Consider the following 20,805-nt stretch of genomic DNA (forward strand, 5'->3'; position numbering starts at 1 on the left):
TGCAGGGCTGGAGTTAGAGATCATGGGGTGTGGGGGGGGGGGGGAAATATATATTGTCAGACCTGCAGTTGTCTTAACTGAGAAATGGCAAGGATAGAAGAAAAACTCAAAAGAAATGTAACCAATCAAAACCAGCCTTAGCAAGTCATGCCTGTTTTTCAGCCTGCATAGTCTAGAATTGAACTGTTTGTAACACATACTACCTGAACTGGGAAAAAATCCTATGCTTCCTATGGTTACTAGGCAATGCTCACTTCAGAATTCCTGACAGTTATGTCAGAGCTGTTTGTATTCTTTTGACTGGAGTAGCACATGAGAAAAGGCCTTTTGACTCTCTGTGTAGGGCACTTTGACAGTAAGAACACCAGTCGTGCCATAGGCCTAAGGGTTATACAGGTAGGGTTTTGGTTGATGTTGGGTGTGATCAGGCACACCGCATACCTGACCCAAGCCAAATAACTGCAGGTGCACCACACACCTGACAAAAACAGCATGCACACTTTACTCCCAAGCTTGGCATGAAATACTGCGAGCGCACCATACTCCCAATCCTGACATGAAGCACTGCAGGCACATCATACACCCAAAACCTGGCATGAAGCACTGCCGGCACACTGTACTCCCAAACCTGGCATGAAGCACTGCCGGCACACCGTACTCCCAAACCTGGCATGAAGCACTGCAGGCACACCGTACTCTCAAACCTGGCATGAAGCACTGCCGGCACACCGTACTCCCAAACCTGGCATGAAGCCCTGCAGGCACACCGTACTCTCAAACCTGGCATGAAGCACTGCCGGCACACCGTACTCCCAAACCTGGCATGAAGCCCTGCAGGCACACCGTACTCCCAAACCTGGCATGAAGCACTGCAGGCACACGGTGCTCCCAGACCTGGCATGAAGCCCTGCAGGCACATCGTGCTCCCAAACCTGGCATGAAGCACTGCAGGCACACCGTACTCCAAAACCTGGCATGAAGCCCTGCAGGCACACCGTACTCCCAAACCTGGCATGAAGCCCTGCAGGCACACCGTGCTCCCAAACCTGGCATGAAGCACTGCAGGCACACCGTACTCCCAAACCTGGCATGAAGCACTGCAGGAACATTGTGCTCCCAAACCTGGCATGAAGCACTGCAGGCACACCGTACTCCCAAACCTGGCATGAAGCACTGCAGGCACACCGTGCTCCCAAACCTGGCATGAAGCACTGCCGGCGCACCGTGCTCCCAAACCTGGCATGAAGCACTGCAGGAACATTGTGCTCCCAAACCTGGCATGAAGCACTGCAGGCACATCGTGCTCCCAAACCTGGCATGAAGCACTGCCGGCACACCGTGCTCCCAAACCTGGCATGAAGCACTGCAGGCACACCGTGCTCCCAAACCTGGCATGAAGCACTGCCGGCACACCGTGCTCCCAAACCTGGCATGAAGCACTGCAGGCACACCGTACTCCCAATCCTGGCACGTTGCATTGCAGGCACACCGTACTCTCAAACCTGGCATGAAGCACTGCCGGCACACCGTACTCCCAAACCTGGCATGAAGCCCTGCAGGCACACCGTACTCTCAAACCTGGCATGAAGCACTGCCGGCACACCGTACTCCCAAACCTGGCATGAAGCCCTGCAGGCACACCGTACTCCCAAACCTGGCATGAAGCACTGCAGGCACACGGTGCTCCCAGACCTGGCATGAAGCCCTGCAGGCACATCGTGCTCCCAAACCTGGCATGAAGCACTGCAGGCACACCGTACTCCCAAACCTGGCATGAAGCCCTGCAGGCACACCGTACTCCCAAACCTGGCATGAAGCCCTGCAGGCACACCGTGCTCCCAAACCTGGCATGAAGCACTGCAGGCACACCGTACTCCCAAACCTGGCATGAAGCACTGCAGGAACATTGTGCTCCCAAACCTGGCATGAAGCACTGCAGGCACACCGTACTCCCAAACCTGGCATGAAGCACTGCAGGCACACCGTGCTCCCAAACCTGGCATGAAGCACTGCCGGCACACCGTGCTCCCAAACCTGGCATGAAGCACTGCAGGAACATTGTGCTCCCAAACCTGGCATGAAGCACTGCAGGCACATCGTGCTCCCAAACCTGGCATGAAGCACTGCCGGCACACCGTGCTCCCAAACCTGGCATGAAGCACTGCCGGCACACCGTGCTCCCAAACCTGGCATGAAGCACTGCAGGCACACCGTGCTCCCAAACCTGGCATGAAGCACTGCAGGCACACCGTGCTCCCAAACCTGGCATGAAGCACTGCCGGCACACCGTGCTCCCAAACCTGGCATGAAGCACTGCCGGCACACCGTGCTCCCAAACCTGGCATGAAGCACTGCCGGCACACCGTGCTCCCAAACCTGGCATGAAGCACTGCAGGCACACCGTGCTCCCAAACCTGGCATGAAGCACTGCAGGCACACCGTGCTCCCAAACCTGGCATGAAGCACTGCAGGCACACCGTGCTCCCAAACCTGGCATGAAGCACTGCCGGCACACCGTGCTCCCAAACCTGGCATGAAGCACTGCCGGCACACCGTGCTCCCAAACCTGGCATGAAGCACTGCCGGCACACCGTGCTCCCAAACCTGGCATGAAGCACTGCAGGCACACCGTACTCCCAAACCTGGCATGAAGCACTGCAGGCACACCGTACTCCCAAACCTGGCACATTGCATTGCAGGCACACCGTACTCCCAAACCTGGCACATTGCATTGCAGGCACACCGTACTCCCAAACCTGGCATGAAGCACTGCAGGCACACCGTGCTCCCAAACCTGGCATGAAGCACTGCCGGCACACCGTGCTCCCAAACCTGGCATGAAGCACTGCCGGCACACCGTGCTCCCAAACCTGGCATGAAGCACTGCCGGCACACCGTGCTCCCAAACCTGGCATGAAGCACTGCCGGCACACCGTGCTCCCAAACCTGGCATGAAGCACTGCCGGCACACCGTACTCCCAAACCTGGCATGAAGCACTGCAGGCACACCGTACTCCCAATCCTGGCACGTTGCATTGCAGGCACACCGTACTCCCAAACCTGGCATGAAGCACTGCAGGCACACCGTACTCCCAAACCTGGCATGAAGCACTGCCGGCACACCGTGCTCCCAAACCTGGCATGAAGCACTGCCGGCACACCGTACTCCCAAACCTGGCACGTTGCATTGCAGGCACACTACACAACAGAAAAAAACCAGGTGGAGATATAACTTTTTTTTTTTTAACCAAATGCCTATGGAACATTTTTAAAGGGGTTGTTCACTTTTGAATGAACTTTTAGTATGATGTAGAGACTGCTATTCCTAGACAATTTGCAACTGGTTTTCATTTTTCATCATTTGTGGGTTTTTAATTTTTTATCATTTTGTTCAGCAGCTCTCCAGTTTGGAATTTCAGCAGCAAGCTGGTTGCTAGAGTCCAGTTTAACCTAGCAACCAGGCAGTGGATTGAAAGAGAGACAGGAATATAAATAGAGGAGGGCCTAAATAGAAAGATAAGTAGTTTTGTGACTGCCAGGGTCAGTGGCCCCCATTTGAAAGCTGGAAAGAGTCAGAAGAGGAAGGCAAATAACTCAAAAGTTATAATAAATAAAAAATGAAGACCAGTTGAAAACTTGCTAAGAATAGACCATTCTATAACATACTAAAAGTTAACCTGAAGGTGAACAACCCCTTTAAGTTGCTTTAAAATACTACTATATCCATCATCCCTAGTGAGCCAGCTGCAAACATGCCTGTGTGCACCATTTATGCCAGGTTTTGTGTATTTAGGTCAGACTGTATTTGTGCTTTTAGTTTAGTTCTGTGCTCATTTCTTTGGAATGGTGTGATGATGATGGTGTGCTGGTTTGTGATGGCTGGCAGTGTGTGACATGCTCCTGACTCACTGCTATCTATAGCACAAATAAACAATTACTCACAGTACAACCGCGGGAGCCTGCCTCAGCCAATCACAGGCTAATGTAGTTAGTCACCGTGGGAACAGCACGTATGGGAGGAGCAGTTAAAGGGGCAGCACTGTGTGGTTAGGTCTCATGCAGATTTCTGTGCTTCCATGGTACGTGATTGTTCCTGTTCATGTACCTACACATGTATACTGTTCACGTATGTACGGATTTTTCATCCCTTTTTCAGAGATCTGCATTAAATAGAAGGGAGGGATTTTATTGCACACAGTGTTGTGTATTTGCCCCTAGATATCCTGTGTCTGGGGGGCTGCTAAAATCCTCATGGCTGGAGTTGCCACCTCACAACTTCAATGCCAGCCGCATATTGAATCCACATTCTGCATGGCTGGTTAGCAATTCATTTAGATGCATGGCTGCACATAAATCAGTTCAGTCTGCAGCACGTATCTAAATTAAGTGCTAATTAGCCATACAAATTCAATACATAGCCAGTATTAGGGTTTGTTCAGACAGGCATTTTATCTTGTTTTCCCCTTTGGTGACATTCTTCTGTCTTCCACCACAGGGGAACTCATGAGGATATGCCATGAGTAGGGTTACCACCTCACCCCTTTAAGGATCGAGGAACAGATGCTCTTAAGGTACAAACTCTTAAAGGGGTGAGGTGGCAATCTACTCAGGGAATATGTTCTATGAGAAAGCATCTCATCTTTTATGCAGAGAAACCGTGCCAGCTGGGCAACCTGCAGCCCCCCAACATGTTTAAAATGTGTTTTTTTAATAAATACATACAACAATAATAAATGCACATGTAGGTATTATTATTATAGACTAGGACTTTCTGGCCTATATTATTTTGGCTGTTGTTGTACTGCAACTTTTGGAACGCTTGCCCACTTTGGCTGTGACTAGGTGCTGAAAATGGTATTTCAGTGTTGACCAAGCTGTGGCCCTTCAGCTATAGATGAGGTTGGTGTCCCCAAGTGTCCTACACTACCTACTAACCCCAACAATAGCTTCCCGGTGAGGATTATACTATGTGAAAGGCCCAAGGCATTTGCCACTATTTGGGCCTGTTAATTGCACAATTTGTAGCCCTGACACCTGAGGGGAAGTTGACCTGTTTTGGGCCGATATGTTGCATGCTGCCCAAGACAGCGCCCGGGGCAGAAGCTGGTTTCTGATGATCCAGCAGGTACAGCCAGGCACATCTGATGCAAGTAGAGCCAACTGTGCAGCTGGGTCCTCTTTTCTGCAATGGGAAAAAAAAAATTGAACAAATTAAAATAATTCCTTGTGCGTCATCCATTACTCGCCTGCATAGTACTATTCCTTTGGGCCCTAAACACAGCACAAATATATAACTGCATGCTCAGCAGGCAAGCCTGGGGGCCCCTGGGCCAAAAATTGTCCTTGCAAAAATCTAAATTTCATAGTATTACACTGTGTACCAACCTTCAAATGGTGTTAAAAATATAACTCCCAGCATCACACAGACAACCAAACTCTCAGGTGTTGTGAGTTGAAGTTCAAACAATAGCAGGAGGAGGCCATTGGGTTAGACATTTAAGTATTCTCATAACCCCCTTCACTGTTGCACGGACCACCCCAGAGTTAAGGTAATCAGTGCCTGTTATGAATACTCACCCCCCCCCCCCCCTTTAAAAACAGTGACCGCATCAAGAAAAATAACCTTTTGTGTGGCTACAGAGCAGCTCATTTAGGATTTTACATTGGCACAGTGACAGGGCTATTAGTCTGTGACATGAAATGATGGTATCAGGTTGCCTGAGACTGGTGTCACCCTGACCCAAGAGAGACCGTATGGCAGTAGCAAATATCACACTGACCAATGGGCGGTTTATACGAATGGACTCAGACTCTTAAAGGCAAAGTATAACATAAACATGCATTTACTATAATACAAAGCAAAACGTTAGATTGCAGTTTGTTCTGTGCCCAGTATAAGCATTCTCTGTACATTTGCACTCTTATCCTAAGAACTGGGACCTAGAATTGCCACTTAACTCTTGATTACCAGGGATGGAAGCGCAAGAACACAGTAAGATATAACAAGCAAGGAAAAGGCAGAATGGTGATGGGTTGAAGCACCAGGGTGCCATGGGATAATTACAGCTGGATATAATTAAAATCCACAAATGCATTTTTTTTTTTTTGCATTCTACCACACAGAAAGGAAAGTGTTAATTGATTTTAATGTCCCTGAGGGTCTTAATCCCTGTTCAGGGCTCATGTCAGTGCCAGTGGGTACATACTGAGATCAATTAACATTTTCTTTGCCTTTTAGTAGAAGGCAGTCAAACAAGGTTGCCAAACAAGCAGATCTTTCCCCTGATATGCCCACCTAAGGTTAGCAATATTGGGCTAATTTGAACGTGTCAAGGGACAAACAACGCTGTCGGGGCAAGGGCCGCATCAGTGACCTTATGTGGTCCTTGATCATATGGGAAAGTCAAACTGGCCCAATCAATACCTGGCCAATTTTCGGCCAAATATCTGTTGGGTAGGTCCATCAGGAGCAAGATAAACCGACAAATCGGTCCGAAGGGCGTGTATGGTCACAGTTAATCACAGTTATTCATAGATCAGATCCAGTTCCTTACATTTGTTGAAAAGATTTCTGCAGTATGTAACTGGTCCTCTGGTGACAGTAAAGGGTTAATCTCCATTGTGCAGTATGTAACTGGGCCTCTAGGGTCAGTAAAGAGTTAATCACCATTGCGCTGTATATAACTGAATGTCTGGGGGGGCAGTAAGGGGTTAATCTCCATTTATGGCAAGGCAAGCACAGAAAGGAAGAGGGGTGAGGTGTAAACAGAACTCCTTTGGCTGCAGCCTGTGCTGTTAACCCATATGGTACTGCGATACAATATAAAAAACCTTTTAGAAATGGGCGTATAAACATGAATTTGCAGTTTTCTCAATTCTCCCACTTGGTACTGCTAGTGTTAATTCATTTATATCTTTACTGTGGATTTGTACCCTCGGGAATGGACATTAATGTGAACGCAAGGAAAAAAAAAACAGCGTTCTGTTAGGAGATCATTAACACTTGCGGCACCACACGGAGGGACGCATTAGAATTGCATGGCCAACTATGCACTTAAAAAATGCCCGTTTTTACACACCGTTATATGTACTTAAGTAAACTGGTGACACTAGACTAGGAATATATTTTTTGGGCAATTTTTCTTGCATATGTAATTACTAAAACAATCCATAAGCTTAAAGATCTACTGACACCAGAAAGTAAACCTTGTCTTTTACATCTATCATTACATTGTCTTTGCGTGGTATTTATCATTTTGCCTTAAAAGTATTTGCTTGATGCTTTAAATCACCTAACTGATCCCCCATGTTCCTGTTTGAGGGGGCTGGCATTTTTGTGCAACAATAGTCCATTAGCATTAGAAGCTATAACAAAAGCTGGCCATACACGTACTGATAAAATCGCACAAAACCTAGTTTTGTTTCCAATTTTCAGGCCATGTGTGGGCTCCAAATTATCATCCCGATAATTTTCGTACCATGGCGATAAGTCATTTAAGCGTTCGGTCCGCTTATAAAATTTTGGTTGGCTAATGATAAAATCTGCATATAATGGGGGGATATCCTTGTGGGACCTACAATGGAAGTCACTTTCGTATGAATGATCATTTCAGATCGTTGCATTGTACGATCGTTATCTGTTCGTCCGTCAGAAGAAGACTAAAGTCTGAACGTGTATGGCCAGCTTAACAGGTTGAGAAGGGACAGTGAGGTTGGCAAAACAGTCAGATTTAGTAACTAAGTAACAATCACTTACAAAGGCAGCAGCCAGAAACAATGAACATGACTATAGGTAGTAGATTGTAAGCTCTTTTGGGCAGGGCCCTCTTCACCTCTTGTATCGGTTATTGATTGCTTTATATGTTACCCACCTATTGTACAGCGCTGCGGAATATGTTGGCGCTTTATAAATAAATGTTAATAATAATAATAGGTAACTTTAATGTACATTAATATTTTGAAGAGTAGTTTTTAAGTGTCAGTATTAGTAACAAACAAATCTGTCCTGTTTTACTTCATTGGAAGACCTTTAGGATCTAGAATTAACTCCAAGGCAGAGCAATAGTGTCCCAAACCTCTGAGGAACTCATTGACAGCACTGCTGACTGGGGGGCGGGGGGCAATAACATGAGCCAACAGCTTCCTATGATTTCTGAATTTAGGGGTTTGCTTGTAACCCCTTAGATTTAAGACAGGCAGACTTTGGCTGCTGAACTGCAACTCTCGGAAGCCATACTACTCTGCTGAGTGTTGCAGTTCTGTGTATGAGATTCTTGTTCTCTGTGATAGAAAGGGTTTATTTCTTGGTTTAGTATGTGAAGTGGGGCCCCCGGTTTCTTTTCTCCCATCATTCTGTGAGCTGATTTCCCAGTGCCTCCCCCCCTTTCTCCCTCCCCAGTAGTATTTGAGTGCTGTGAGGAGGTTGTAGCAGGACAGTGTGCACTCCCCTCCCCCAGCACTAGCTGTTCTCTTCCCTCCTCCTGCCCTATGTCACAGCAACCCGGTGGGCTCCCCCCTCCAGTCACTGCTCTGCAATCTGACCTGCTTCCTCAGCTAGAACCAGCCCCACTGCTTTCCCACCAATCCCCACCCCAGGGCTCTGTGAGATCAGCTTATTACCATTCTGTTAGGGGGAGTTCTGCAAGGCCAGCCAATAGCAACGCAGAATGGAGGCAGCCTGTTATTTGCATATGACTGACATTCCTGTGCCAGCCAATCGCATGGGAGAGTGAGTGAGAAGCCTGATTTGCATGTGAATGACATGGTGCAGGCAGCCAATAGCAGAGCAGAGCGGTAAATGGGCATGCGTAAGGAGGGGGGAATACACAAGGCTTCCCTCCTCTCCCCCCTCCTAGCTCTTGCTCTCAGCTCAGAGGAGGAGAGTGAATGGTGCTTGATACCATGTTACAGGCCAGAGGGAAGCAAGGGGACAGGCTTCAGAGCAGAGGGAACGGAGCTCTCCCAAGTTGACATCCTGAGGCAGTGCAGGGCCCAGCGCACACCCACAGCCAAGAGCTGAGAAGGAGGAGGGGGCAGGCTGCACAAAAAACAAACCTACCTCACAGAGAGAATCTGCAGCGTAGCGCAGGATCCCTCAGTACCACAGATTGTATCCTGCCTCATCTTACCTGGAGAGGAGAATCTGGGGCAGCTACTGGCAAGAGGGCGTGTGAGTGCCACCCAAAGAAAATGCCTGCAGAGGGGTAGCCCCCCAGCCGGCTGGCTCCATCTGGGCACTGCGTGTTGCTGTCATATGAATGTGGCGGCACATCCTCCGGCACAGTGCGCCCTCCCCTGCTCACCGCCTTTACAAGTGTTTGTTATTGTTTTTCTGCTCTGCTCCTCGTGGTACCACAGCAGAGAGGGCATCTGAGGGAACCTCACAGAAGCACTGCCAACATTGCCCCCAGCTTGCAGAGCACTCCATCAACCTAACTGCCCATCACATAACTCACTGGTACACCTAGTACTGGTCACTGGTCCTCTGTATAAAAGCACCACTCGGCATCTTCCAAATCACAGCTTGGATATTGTCTGCATTGGAGAACTGCTAAGGAACACTTGCCAATCTGGGTGATGCCCTAGGCTCTCAAAACGGCCATTGGTCCTTTGGATGTATTGGAAAATAGGTCCGAAACAGCTTGACAGACAGCTCACACTGCTGGCGGTGCCAGGGCATGGCTGGCATAAGGAAGCACTAGCAGTTTAGCAGGGCACCGTGACCAGATTGTAGAGGAACGTGCTTGTGGTCAGCATGTTCTCATCTGAGCGCCCAGCTCCTCCCTGCGGACTCAGCATGTTCGGTTAGTGCTGCTCTTACTCTCTTCTGTTTGTACTATAATAACAAGGATTCCCAGGGCAGCGCGTGTGCTATAACGTGCTACCCACCTGAGCCAAGGAAACTGGGCATCTGCAGCCGCGGACTATTCCTGTCCTGCTGAGAGCAGCATCTCACCCACATTTATTAGCAACTCCTTTGAGCTGGGCCAATGGCAAGATGGCTTATCTATAGAATATACTAATAGGTGTCCCTTAGTGCTAGGTCTAATGTTGATGGGAGCACATTTGTGGTGAGCAACTTGACAGACCTAGTAATGATTTGACTTCACTGGGTATTGATTCCGCTTTCTTGTTGGCTTAGGGATGCACACAATAAGATAAAATGCAGTCGATATTTCAGGATTTGGTGCTTTTAGCTTTATCTTATTTCCAATTTAATGACTTTCCTAAGTCATGAATAATACAAGGCATAGCAGTAATTGCTGTAGCATCAGGGCCATCTTTAGTGGTGGCGGGCCTGGGACAAAACAGACTTTTTGGCGCCACATTCTTTATTTAAAGTTGGACTGTGCAACCTATGGCACTTCAGTTATTGAATTATTACTCTCAGCCCCTCATTGAATCAGCTGTTGGTGGCTGCTGAGAGTTGTAACAGCTGAAGTGCTCAGTTTGTGTAACACTGATAGTGTTGCACTGTCACCGTTTTGCACTACTTATGCCATCCCTTCCTTATATGCCCTCTGTATGATAGTCCCATTTTGAAGGCTACTATGTCCACTTTACCTGTAGCCTGGGTGAATTCTGCTGCTTTATTGAACCACCCCACTCTTGCCACTTGCTGCTGCTTCCCTGTAGCACCTCATTACATGTGTTGACCCCAACTTTGATTTTTGAGCTCCTCTCTTTGATGGGGGAAACTGTACCTCGAGGGTCAGCGGGTGGCTTGCCAGGCTAGCTGCCATGTTTGTGTGTGCTTAAGGCCTCAAAGATGTGAATGGGACAGCTTGTGATAGATATGTGTTCAGTTTGAATCCGTCTTTCTCTGTTTCTGTCATAAAATCATGAGCCGTGTGTAGATGTGTGAGCTGCAACATTGGGAGTGAGTGGGCGGGCTTTGGATAATGCACCAGGGCAGCCTCTCCCCTCCCTGCCTCCCCCGCACCTCCCTGCCACATTCTCTTCTCTGCTGTGGCCCAGCCCCTGGTTGTAAATGGTTTAATCTGTGCAGGAGCAGATAGTGCCAATTCCTCTCTCACTGTGCATCAGCGCTGCCCAGTGCTAGGGAGCACTGGAGCTTTCATGGTAGTTTTTTGGGCTGGTCTAGCAACCCATGGAAGAGGCAAAATCTGGGGGCCTATGTTTCTTTATAGTACAGTGCAAGGCATTTTATATGTGTGATTCATCAATTTTCATGAATCCGGTTTTGAAATGTCTTTGATTGTCTTTGCTTCTTTCGCTGTCTTGAGAACCCCAGTGCTTGAATAATAGACATTGTGTGAACTCTTGAGGTGGTATGCAGCATAAGCACAAAATAATAAGTAAAACAGGGGTATTGGCTCCATAGGTAGCAAGGATATATATATCCCCAGATTTTTACCTGCTGAACACTGAAGCAGAGCCCATAAGTCAGGGGTTACCAACCTTTCTTACTCGTGAGCCACAGTTGAATGTAAAAAGACTTTGAGAGCAACACAAGCATCATAAAAGTTCATGGAGGTGCCAAATAAGGGCTGTGATTGGCTATTAGGCAGCCTCTATGCACACTATCAGCTTACATGAGGATTCATTTTTAGTAAATCTTGTTTTTATTCAACCAAAACTTGCCACCAATTCAGGAATTTAAAAATAACTACCTGGTTTAAGGTGCACTGAGAGCAACATCCAAGGGGTTGGTGAGCAACAAGTTGCCCCCGAGCCACTGGTTGGGGATCACTGCCATAACTGCATAGCCTTAGGGTAGTCATTATCTTAAAGGCGGGAGTCCCTAACCTTTTTTACCTGCCATATTCAAATGTAAAAAGAGTTGGGGACCAACACTAGCCTGTGGGAACCAAATAAGGGCTGTCATTGGTTAACTGGTAGCCCCTATGTGGACTGGCAGCCTACAGGAGGCTCTGTTTATCAGTCTGCCTGGTTTTTAATGCAACCAAAACTTGCCTTTAAGCCAGAAATTCAAAAATTAGCCCTACTGCCTTAAAGGTATCTAACTGATAGGTCAGATACCATATAACTGGGCACACGCAGGGTTGGGAAAATGCAGAACCAGTGGTGTAAACCTCCTCCTCATTTTATTTCCTGATCTATGGACAAGGTGCTTTAGCACATGCATTTTTTTATATTTGACAGATCAGTTGTGGTCTGACAGGATCACCACACAGATGGTTGGGCAGCATGGTCAAAGTTGGTAAATCTACTTCCACCAAATGTAGGTATGTGTAGCCTGCTTTAGGGATAAACAAAATGGTTATATATCTAATGCACCGTAACCAGTAGGGGTGGTTAGTTGGGGGGCAACAGTTATTGGTGGCTTTTTATATGGTGAATTCAGCAATGTGATGGAAAATTTGGGATTTTGAATCAAACCATGGGTAAAGTAGGTATGCAGTTCAAATAATATTATGCTATATTGTTATATTTCAACTGCATTATTATTAAAAAAAAGCACACTAAATTAGTATTCACACCCCAGATAATTAGTCTACTCATAAGATCAGTTACACTTTGTTATGACTGCATTGTACTGAGACATAATAGGGGGAAGGGCTTGCTCACAAGAGCTTACAATCTTAAAGGAAAGGGGAATAGGACATAAGTAGGAGGTCCTGTCTAGATAATGGCAAAATGGGTGAACCAGTGAAAGAGAGTTTCACTGGTTATCTACAGAAGCCTTTAACTGGCAATCATGTGACTGTATCTACTTCCTAGTAGTCTGTTATGCTTTATGGATGTAATTCTAGACATTCTAGTAACAAAGAATGACTCATGATACAGTCATAGCATTAGTAAGGATTTTGGGGTGGGGGCAATATATTTCTGAAGACAAAAAAAGCAATTTCATTTCTTTAAAACATGAACAGTATCCTTCACTTCCCCTTTTTACGTTGACGAATTTCCGTGAGTTGGTAGCGCAGTGCTGCTGTATATAAAGCTGTCTTTACTCAGAATGTAACGAGCATTGCTAACGAAAACCCCATAAACCTTATTTAACCCTTCCAGCGCTGATTCTCTTTCATATTGCCAGATGTTGCAAGTTAGCACATGGTTTGGCACAGATCAAACTGTAGTATCTATAGTATTGACACTGTGGTGCTTTTATGCTAGTACTGTTGATTTTGGCACTAGAAGGGTTAACCATAAAATCAAAACGAGATCTAGGGGAAATGGCATGCGCCGCTGTATATCATCTGGCTGAAAAGCACACACGATTGCCTCCCACGGCCCCCTTTGACTTTAATGGGAAACACGCAGAAGCGGGGTGTATGGTAGGCTGCAAATGCTCTGCTGAGAGTTTTTAGGCTGAACAGAACTCACAGTTGCACTTCTACGCCTTTTCTACTGATTTCAATAGAAGCTACCGGAAGTGGTCACTGGTTCCTTTCAGCGACTTGAATGTTCCACCTAAACCTGCTGTGTGTGCCAATGGTGCAGGGGCCAGCCAGAAACCCACAGGTTGGGAAGGCTTGTGCTCACAAATCACGCCTGTAACGGGGCAGGTGAAATATCAAATCTTTTTCTACTCGTCCAGTCCTTCCCCTGATAATGGTCCTGCTTTGTCCTGGCACCATGAGTGTTGCGACCACAGTGCCTTTCCCATCTCTGACATCAGCAGAGGGAGGTGGGGCAGGAGCAGAACATTTACAGAACGTCAGGCTGGGTTGGGGACTGTGGGTGTTAAGGTTGGCCTGGGTTGACAAATTGGCATCACTAGAGCAAAATAATCCTCTTTTTGTTAAGAAATGTCTTTAGACATCTCTCTCAGGAACCCCCCACCCTTTTTAACCATGAGCAATATTCATATGTATGTATGTAAGTGCTGGGGAGCAACACATGCATAAAAAAATGTTTCTTGGGGTGCCAAAAATGGACTGTAATTTGCTATTTGGTAGCCTCTTTGTGGACTGGTAGCCTACAGGGGGTTCCGTTTAGCAGTACACCTGGTTTTTATGCAACCAAAACTGGTCTCCAAGCCAGGAATTCAAAAATAAGCACATATTTAAGGTGATACTGTCATGATTTTTTTGGTACTTTTTTTTTTTCTTCTAAATTATGCTGTTTACATAGCTAATAATTCACTCTACAATTTAACATTTTATTTTATATTGGAATGTAGGCGTCATCTCAGTGCATTGTGCCTGAGCTTTCAGAAGTAGCCAGTGCTACACATTAGAACAGCGTGCAGAAAACCTATTGTTTCTCCTACTCCCATGTAACTGGAGGAGGTGGCGCCCTGGGAAATTAAGAATATGGCTAGCCCCATGTGAAATTGCAAAAATCTGTGTTTTTGAAAAACAGATTTCAATGGAGGATTCTGCTGGAGAAGCTCTATTAACTCTAGATACATATAGATGGGATACTTTTTAAGGGGGAAGCTATGACTTTATATTTGTATGAAGTAAGTTTTAGATTTGCTTTAACACGCCCCACCCACATAGTCTGATGGAACAGCCGTCCTTGCTTGGTAGTAGGTGGCCTTGTTAGGTTACCAGAAGGCAAGCAGGGAGACATGCTGCAGTGTTGTTGATATGCATTATAAGCTTTTATTTGCGACTTTGAGTCACTAAAAATATGTTTCCTTTAGGGAGCGTTTGTGGTTCTCCCCAGGATGTACTCCAGCCTGGCCAAGAGCCTCACACATCTATGTACAGATACAATGTTATTAGTATTCGGTGCTTGAGTTTATACCACGTAACCTCTTAAATAACAGATTTTATATAAAAATATGCAACAGATGGATGCTTAAACTGGAACAAAAGTTCATAATAAGCAAATATACTTGGGGTAATGGCTGCTTACAACCCTGGCTTTGCACAGAGTTGGCTGTATTATGAGCAGCCCTGGCAGCACAGCACAACTGATCCTGACCACTATGTGTATGAGGCCTAACATGCATCTAGTCTGTTACCCTGTGGGATGGCAGTGTTTTACTGTGGGGTTCCTGGCGATGCTACCCCACTGTGCCCCATTTCATGCCCACCTGCTGCTGGGAGTATGTATTCAGCACAGTGTATCTAATGAGATCACTTTGTATTGCCAGCAGTGCTTGTTTTGTCTTAGTCTCAGTATATGCACCTCCTGTCCATTGTATGCAATGGCGTGGCAATTGGTGTTACCCATAGGGTGTGTTTTGTTTTTTATTTTGGGGCTATAGAATATCCACTAAGTCTAAGCAGTGGTTTCTGTAGAGCAGATCCCCTCAGTTGCTAGAGCCACGCTAAGATCCCACAGCCAGTGCAAGTCTGAGAAAACAGGAACAAGAACAATGGAGCACTTCCTGCTTCTACAGCTTGTGCCGTTCCTTAGCTCGTATGACTCCGCTGGAACGTGGCACGCAACTGCACTCGTATCAGCACAAACAAAGCATTACACAAAGTCATAAAGTTAACATTAAAAATTGTAAGTTAAAGGGGAACTCCACCCAAAGACTGTCTGTAACATAAGAAAATGTAATTCCTAGCAACGCTACAATATATACTCATTGGATAAATATCCTTTGGAATAAAGTACAACCCAATTTAAAAGGACAGTACTGGGGTGTGGGCTTTGGCTTGTGGGGAAGTGGACAGGGTATGAATGTTTTGGGAGTAATGGGTTGTGCCAGGGCAGACCAGGTTACCTATGTCACCATTCGGGGACCCAGGTGTACTGATAACTGAGGTCCCTTGGGAGAGGACCCATGCTAAATAAGTAGTATGGGGTACTCTGGATGATGGTCAGATAACACACAGACCAGTGATATGTCATTAGCTGCTGGATCATCTGCCTGATCACTTACTGATCAGGAAAGACAAGTGTTCTCGTGCCATACTGATGACTGCCAGTTTCATCAGAGATACCATCCAATATCTGCCTATATATTTTCACCTCTACTTTCTCTTCCCCTTTGAACTAATCACAATACAACCTGCAAGGACTTTTATATTTAAATGTATAATGACTCCAGTTTACTGGGTTAGGTTAAATAACGATTTATTCTCTTAAAAGACAGCCTGGCATCATCCTTCAGAGCCAAAATGATTTGTTTTCTAGCAATAGATTAAGTTCATCAGTCATCTATTGACTACACAGCTATTATGCACCATGCAATTTACAGAGAACAATGCATGTGTAGGCAGAAGCAGTGACATATATGGAATCCTCTATGAATGAGAATGCAGAAGGGAAGAATTTATAGCATCGTAGATAATGTGTTCCTTCTGATGATTCTACTGTTTTGTGTTTACTTTCAGTCTGGACGAATGTGGAGCCGCGATCTGTGGCAGTGTTTCCCTGGCACTCGCTGGTCCCTTTTCTGGCTCCAAGTCAACCAGATTCATCCGTCCAACCCTCAGAGGGCCAGCAGCCTGTCAATCATCCCGGAGCCTCAAATCAAAGCAAAGGTAAGTCTGTTGCTGTCATTCTCTGAACCAGTTGGTCTTCAGTGTTCAGTAGTCACCCAGATTTTTATCTGGCCTCTGCAGAACCCCCAGAATCTGCATCAGTTGCACATGATGCCATGCCAGTGGCAAGCATTGAAGATGAGCGGTGTGCAGTTCCCCGCACTGATAATGTTTCTCAGCCACCTACTGAGGAGCCTGCAAAGCAGTTACAACACCAAGAGAGCATGACCCAGGGAACAACAGGGGACCAGAGAGGAGACAGTGAAACTGAGAGTGACCATGATGATGCGTAAGTAACTATGATTAATTTCACACCCTGTGTGTGTGTGTGTGTGTGTGTGTGTGTGTGTGTGTGTGTATATATATATATATATATATATATATATATATTATGAAATGATTGTGTGTTCACATCTGAATAATTTCTTATCTCTGTGTTTCAGATTCTTTCCTATTGGGCCACCAGATTTGCAGCTGCCTATGCATGGTGGGAAACGTCGTACACAGTCTCTAAGTGCACTGCCCAAGGAAAGAGACTCCTCTTCAGAGAAAGATGGACGAAGCCCCAATAAAGTAAATGTATTCTTCATATTCTATATCTGGGACAACTTGTAGTAGCTGAACTAATACTTCTAGTATTCAACTCTCAAACACTGATGGGCACAACACTGTCATCATAGATTTCCTTTGTCTGTCACAGCTTTTTACCTACTCTTTTGTATTCTAGCAGAGGGAGAAGGATCACATTCGACGCCCAATGAACGCTTTTATGATCTTCAGCAAGCGGCATAGGGCCCTTGTACATCAGCGCCACCCAAACCAGGACAACCGCACAGTCAGTAAGATCCTGGGAGAATGGTGGTATGCACTAGGACCGAAGGAAAAGCAGAAGTACCATGACCTGGCCTTCCAGGTACCTCATATATTTCACACTACTTAATTGTAGATCATTGATGACATAGGGTTCTTAAAGGCAGCTACCCCTTTTTAAAGACAGGCCTGTAATTTCTACTTATTTTTCTTTACCTGGCAATAAAATATAGGTTACTGAGCACACTTAGCATATTGTCTGTGGATATAAATTGGAGGTGCCAGATTCCTTGCCTCAGCACTGTTATGGTTGAAAATTTGCCATTCACAGCAATAATATTAGCATTAAAGTTGAAACAGATGGTGATGTTTTTCTTTTTTTTTTTTGAGGTTTAGCTCATTTGAAGCAAAAAATACAGCACCAGCCATTAGTATCTACATGACAGAGAAGCGTTGCTCTCAGTACAGGATAAGCTGTTCATTTATATGTCATTTAAAGGAAAAATACAATACAGATATTATAAAGATAGTATTTATAAGTAGAATTGATTTACTTATTTTCTCTTTGATATAAATGTTTGTCTAGCGACCCATGTTATTTATCTTTATCAGGTCAAAGAAGCGCACTTTAAGGCCCACCCAGACTGGAAATGGTGTAATAAGGACCGTAAGAAGTCCAGCTCTGATGTAAAACAGGTCATGCCAGGTCCATGGGGTGTGCCCAAGGAGATGAGAGAGAGAAGCATGTCTGAGACTGGGACCATGGCAGCTGCTGGAAGTAAGATTCTAAGGATACACATACTTATAAGTGTGCATAATGTTCCCTTTTACTCTGCATAATGTTCCCCTTACATGCATTTCCCAGATCTTTATAAGCATGGTTTGTCTTAATTGCTTAACCAGCATGGTTGGTTGTTACTTTACAGCTGCTGCTGAAGTTCCTCCTTCGGGCCTGCTCTTGGGAACTGAGTCAAAGCTTGGAGCCTCCACCTCAACTCTGGGACCTGGCCTGCCTCCCTCTTCAAGCTCTTCTACTCAGATATCCCGGCCACGAGCTTTTTCCCATAGTGCAGTGCAGAGCATAGAGCACAGAGAGGACAGCCAAGCTCTGCAGGAGCTCAAACAGGTATAGATCATGAGGGAACCATCAGTGTAAGTTGTTTGACCTACAGTTACTACAGAATACCCAAAATGCTCTATTGGGCCCTCAGTGGAATAAGACACATTAGTGAATGTACTGACAATCAAAGTGCCACTACCCATGACTGAATCTCTTTCAGTTTAATCAACTTTACCGTTAAATAGACAGTAAAGTATGTGACTGTAGTTTTTTTGTCTAGGCTGTCTGCAGATGTTGCACTAGCTATATCATTTATCCTGGAATTCATAAAAGTATGAATAAAAATATATGTCTAAGGAATTATACTATGCTACCATAAATTATAGTCTTAACCAGGGGAAACACTTTTTGATGACCTTGCCACTATGCTGTATATTCTAGGGACCTAATGTGAAGTATTAACATGGTTTAATTTTCCCTTGTCCATAGCAACCAATAAGGTTTTAGCTTTATTATTGTAGTGCAGTTAAACTGATGTAGACAACTTGCTATTGGTTTCCATTGATTACTAGATTGGGACAGATTTACACTACTTTCTTAATAATGTTACATTAAGAGGTGCATTATGATGAATACCGAAGCTAACGTTAGCTTTTGTTCACAGATGTGCTCGAATCGGTCCCCATATCCGGTGCAGAAAGCGGCATTTGGCGGACCAGATTCCTCCTCATTTCCAGTCCCAGCTCACAGTGAGGCCCCCACATGCCCAGCCTCCCGAGCCTGCTCTTCCCTGCCAGGCTCCTACCACCCCCAACGCACAGCAAGTGAGGACATGACCAGTGATGAGGAGAGGATGGTGATCTGTGAAGAAGATGGGGATGATGATGTAATAGGTAAGGTTGCACACCTTTATACTTAGGATAATTTCCAAAAAGGTCCCTTTTTATTGTGTATCTCTGATCTTTCCTTCTTTTGGCTATTACTTCTGTTGCATTCTTTAGTCTTTTCTTCTGCTTTGCAGCTGATGATGGCTTTGGGTGTCCTGATATTGACTTGAAATGTAAGGAGCGGGTGACCGACAGCGATAGTGATGGCAGATCTGGAGATGAAGTCGAGGGCAAGGTAAATGTTCATTTGCAAAGGGTATTTTTACTGGAGGCAGATATAGGTGATATTTGGTGCACTGATGCATAACTGACGACCAGAGTGGGGTTGCTGATGTTTGCCTGTCTTTGGCATAGCACATTATGGAAACAAATTTAACATGTAAAAGGTATTGTTAAGAGAAAAGAAAAAGTGGCACTATATTAATTTATTTACTCTCTGATTACTACACTTTAGGTGCAACCCCAGCGAGTTTTTTCACCAGTCATTCGAGCATCTTCCCTGTCAGGGACTTTCCCTGTCTCAAATGAAGACCTGAAGTCAGAAAGACTACAGAATATGGCACAGTCCCCTAAACCCAGTGACCATCCACAGCCGTCATACCCCCGTGGATACCCCCCTTTACCACCTGCCAAACCTCCTCCTCGTCCTACCACACAACACCCAACCAAACGAAACCCAGAAGTACGCTTTACTATGGTGGACCCTAGTTCCAGCTACAAGCGGAAGCGCAGTGTTGACGGGGGACAGAAAGCTGTAGGGGAGGGGGCTGCACCCACTGGTCAGTACAGCACTCAGTCTGTTATCTCTAGTGGCCATTCTCAACCACTGGTTCTGCCTAGTCTGCCGTCTAACCACCCTTCCAGTAGCATGTATTCATCTGCACCAAAGTCCTATGAAGGACACAGAGGAATATCTGACAGCCGCCCTCCTGTTCCCACCGTTGGCACAGTGCTGGTGTCAGGTCCCCAGGGTCAGGGGATTCTTCCCCCAGGCCTTAGACCAGCATCCACAGCAGTCACTAATGTAGTGAGACCTGTTAGCAGCACGCCTGTGCCCATAGCAAGCAAACCACTGCCTGTCAGTAGAAGCAGCAGTATCAGCGATTTGAGCGAGAGCAGAATACCTGGATCTCCTGTGGGCATTGGGGTGCTCTATGCACATGACAGAAAGCCAATGCAGCAGCTGACATCTCCAGCCAATTCTCCTCACTCACAAAGCAAGCCAGCTGGTGGAATAGTAACCAACTTGGTAGTAGGAGCACCAAGCTATGGGCAGCCAGCACCCACTACTGGCAACGGAACTGTCCCTGCTCCTGTCACAGCCCTACAGTTCATTACCCAGAATTCAGCAGGAAATTCCAACGGAGCAGTGCCTCTACGAATCCTGCAACCTCAGGAGTTGCTTCCTGCGACAGCCAGCAAGAGAGGAAGCATCACCCAAGTGCAGTACATATTACCCACAATCCCACAGCAACTGCCAGGGGGCACTGCCGCAAGCATTCACTTCACCCTTCCACCTGCCAATGCAAAGATGATTGCCACACCTCAGGCCCTTCCAATTGTCCAGCCTGGTCCTGCTGCAAGCCCCTCCCTGGGCATTGTGTCATCTACCGGGAAAGGTAGAACATGGCTCATTTTGTTCTGTCTTCCCTTTTTATTTTCCACCACCTTC

General features: G+C 46.1%; 1 protein-coding gene across 8 annotated transcripts in view; it reads left to right on the plus strand.

The window, feature by feature from the left end:
- cic (capicua transcriptional repressor) overlaps positions 1-20,805 on the plus strand; it is a 73,731-nt gene that overhangs the window by 41,589 nt on the left and 11,337 nt on the right. For 6 of the 8 annotated variants that reach the window (XM_004916261.4, XM_004916260.4, XM_004916258.4 and 3 more), the window contains exons 3-11: positions 16,227-16,376; positions 16,458-16,665; positions 16,820-16,949; positions 17,104-17,289; positions 17,799-17,964; positions 18,113-18,312; positions 18,911-19,139; positions 19,268-19,368; positions 19,588-20,752. In XM_004916261.4, coding sequence (XP_004916318.1) covers positions 16,227-16,376; positions 16,458-16,665; positions 16,820-16,949; positions 17,104-17,289; positions 17,799-17,964; positions 18,113-18,312; positions 18,911-19,139; positions 19,268-19,368; positions 19,588-20,752 — 2,535 coding nt within the window. The remainder of the gene's footprint in view (positions 1-16,226; positions 16,377-16,457; positions 16,666-16,819; positions 16,950-17,103; positions 17,290-17,798; positions 17,965-18,112; positions 18,313-18,910; positions 19,140-19,267; positions 19,369-19,587; positions 20,753-20,805) is intronic. The other 2 variants (XM_002936398.5, XM_004916264.4) reach the window with 1 other exon arrangement.

The sequence above is a fragment of the Xenopus tropicalis genome, chromosome 7, assembly GCF_000004195.4.
Source record: "Xenopus tropicalis strain Nigerian chromosome 7, UCB_Xtro_10.0, whole genome shotgun sequence".
NCBI lineage: Eukaryota > Metazoa > Chordata > Amphibia > Anura > Pipidae > Xenopus > Xenopus tropicalis.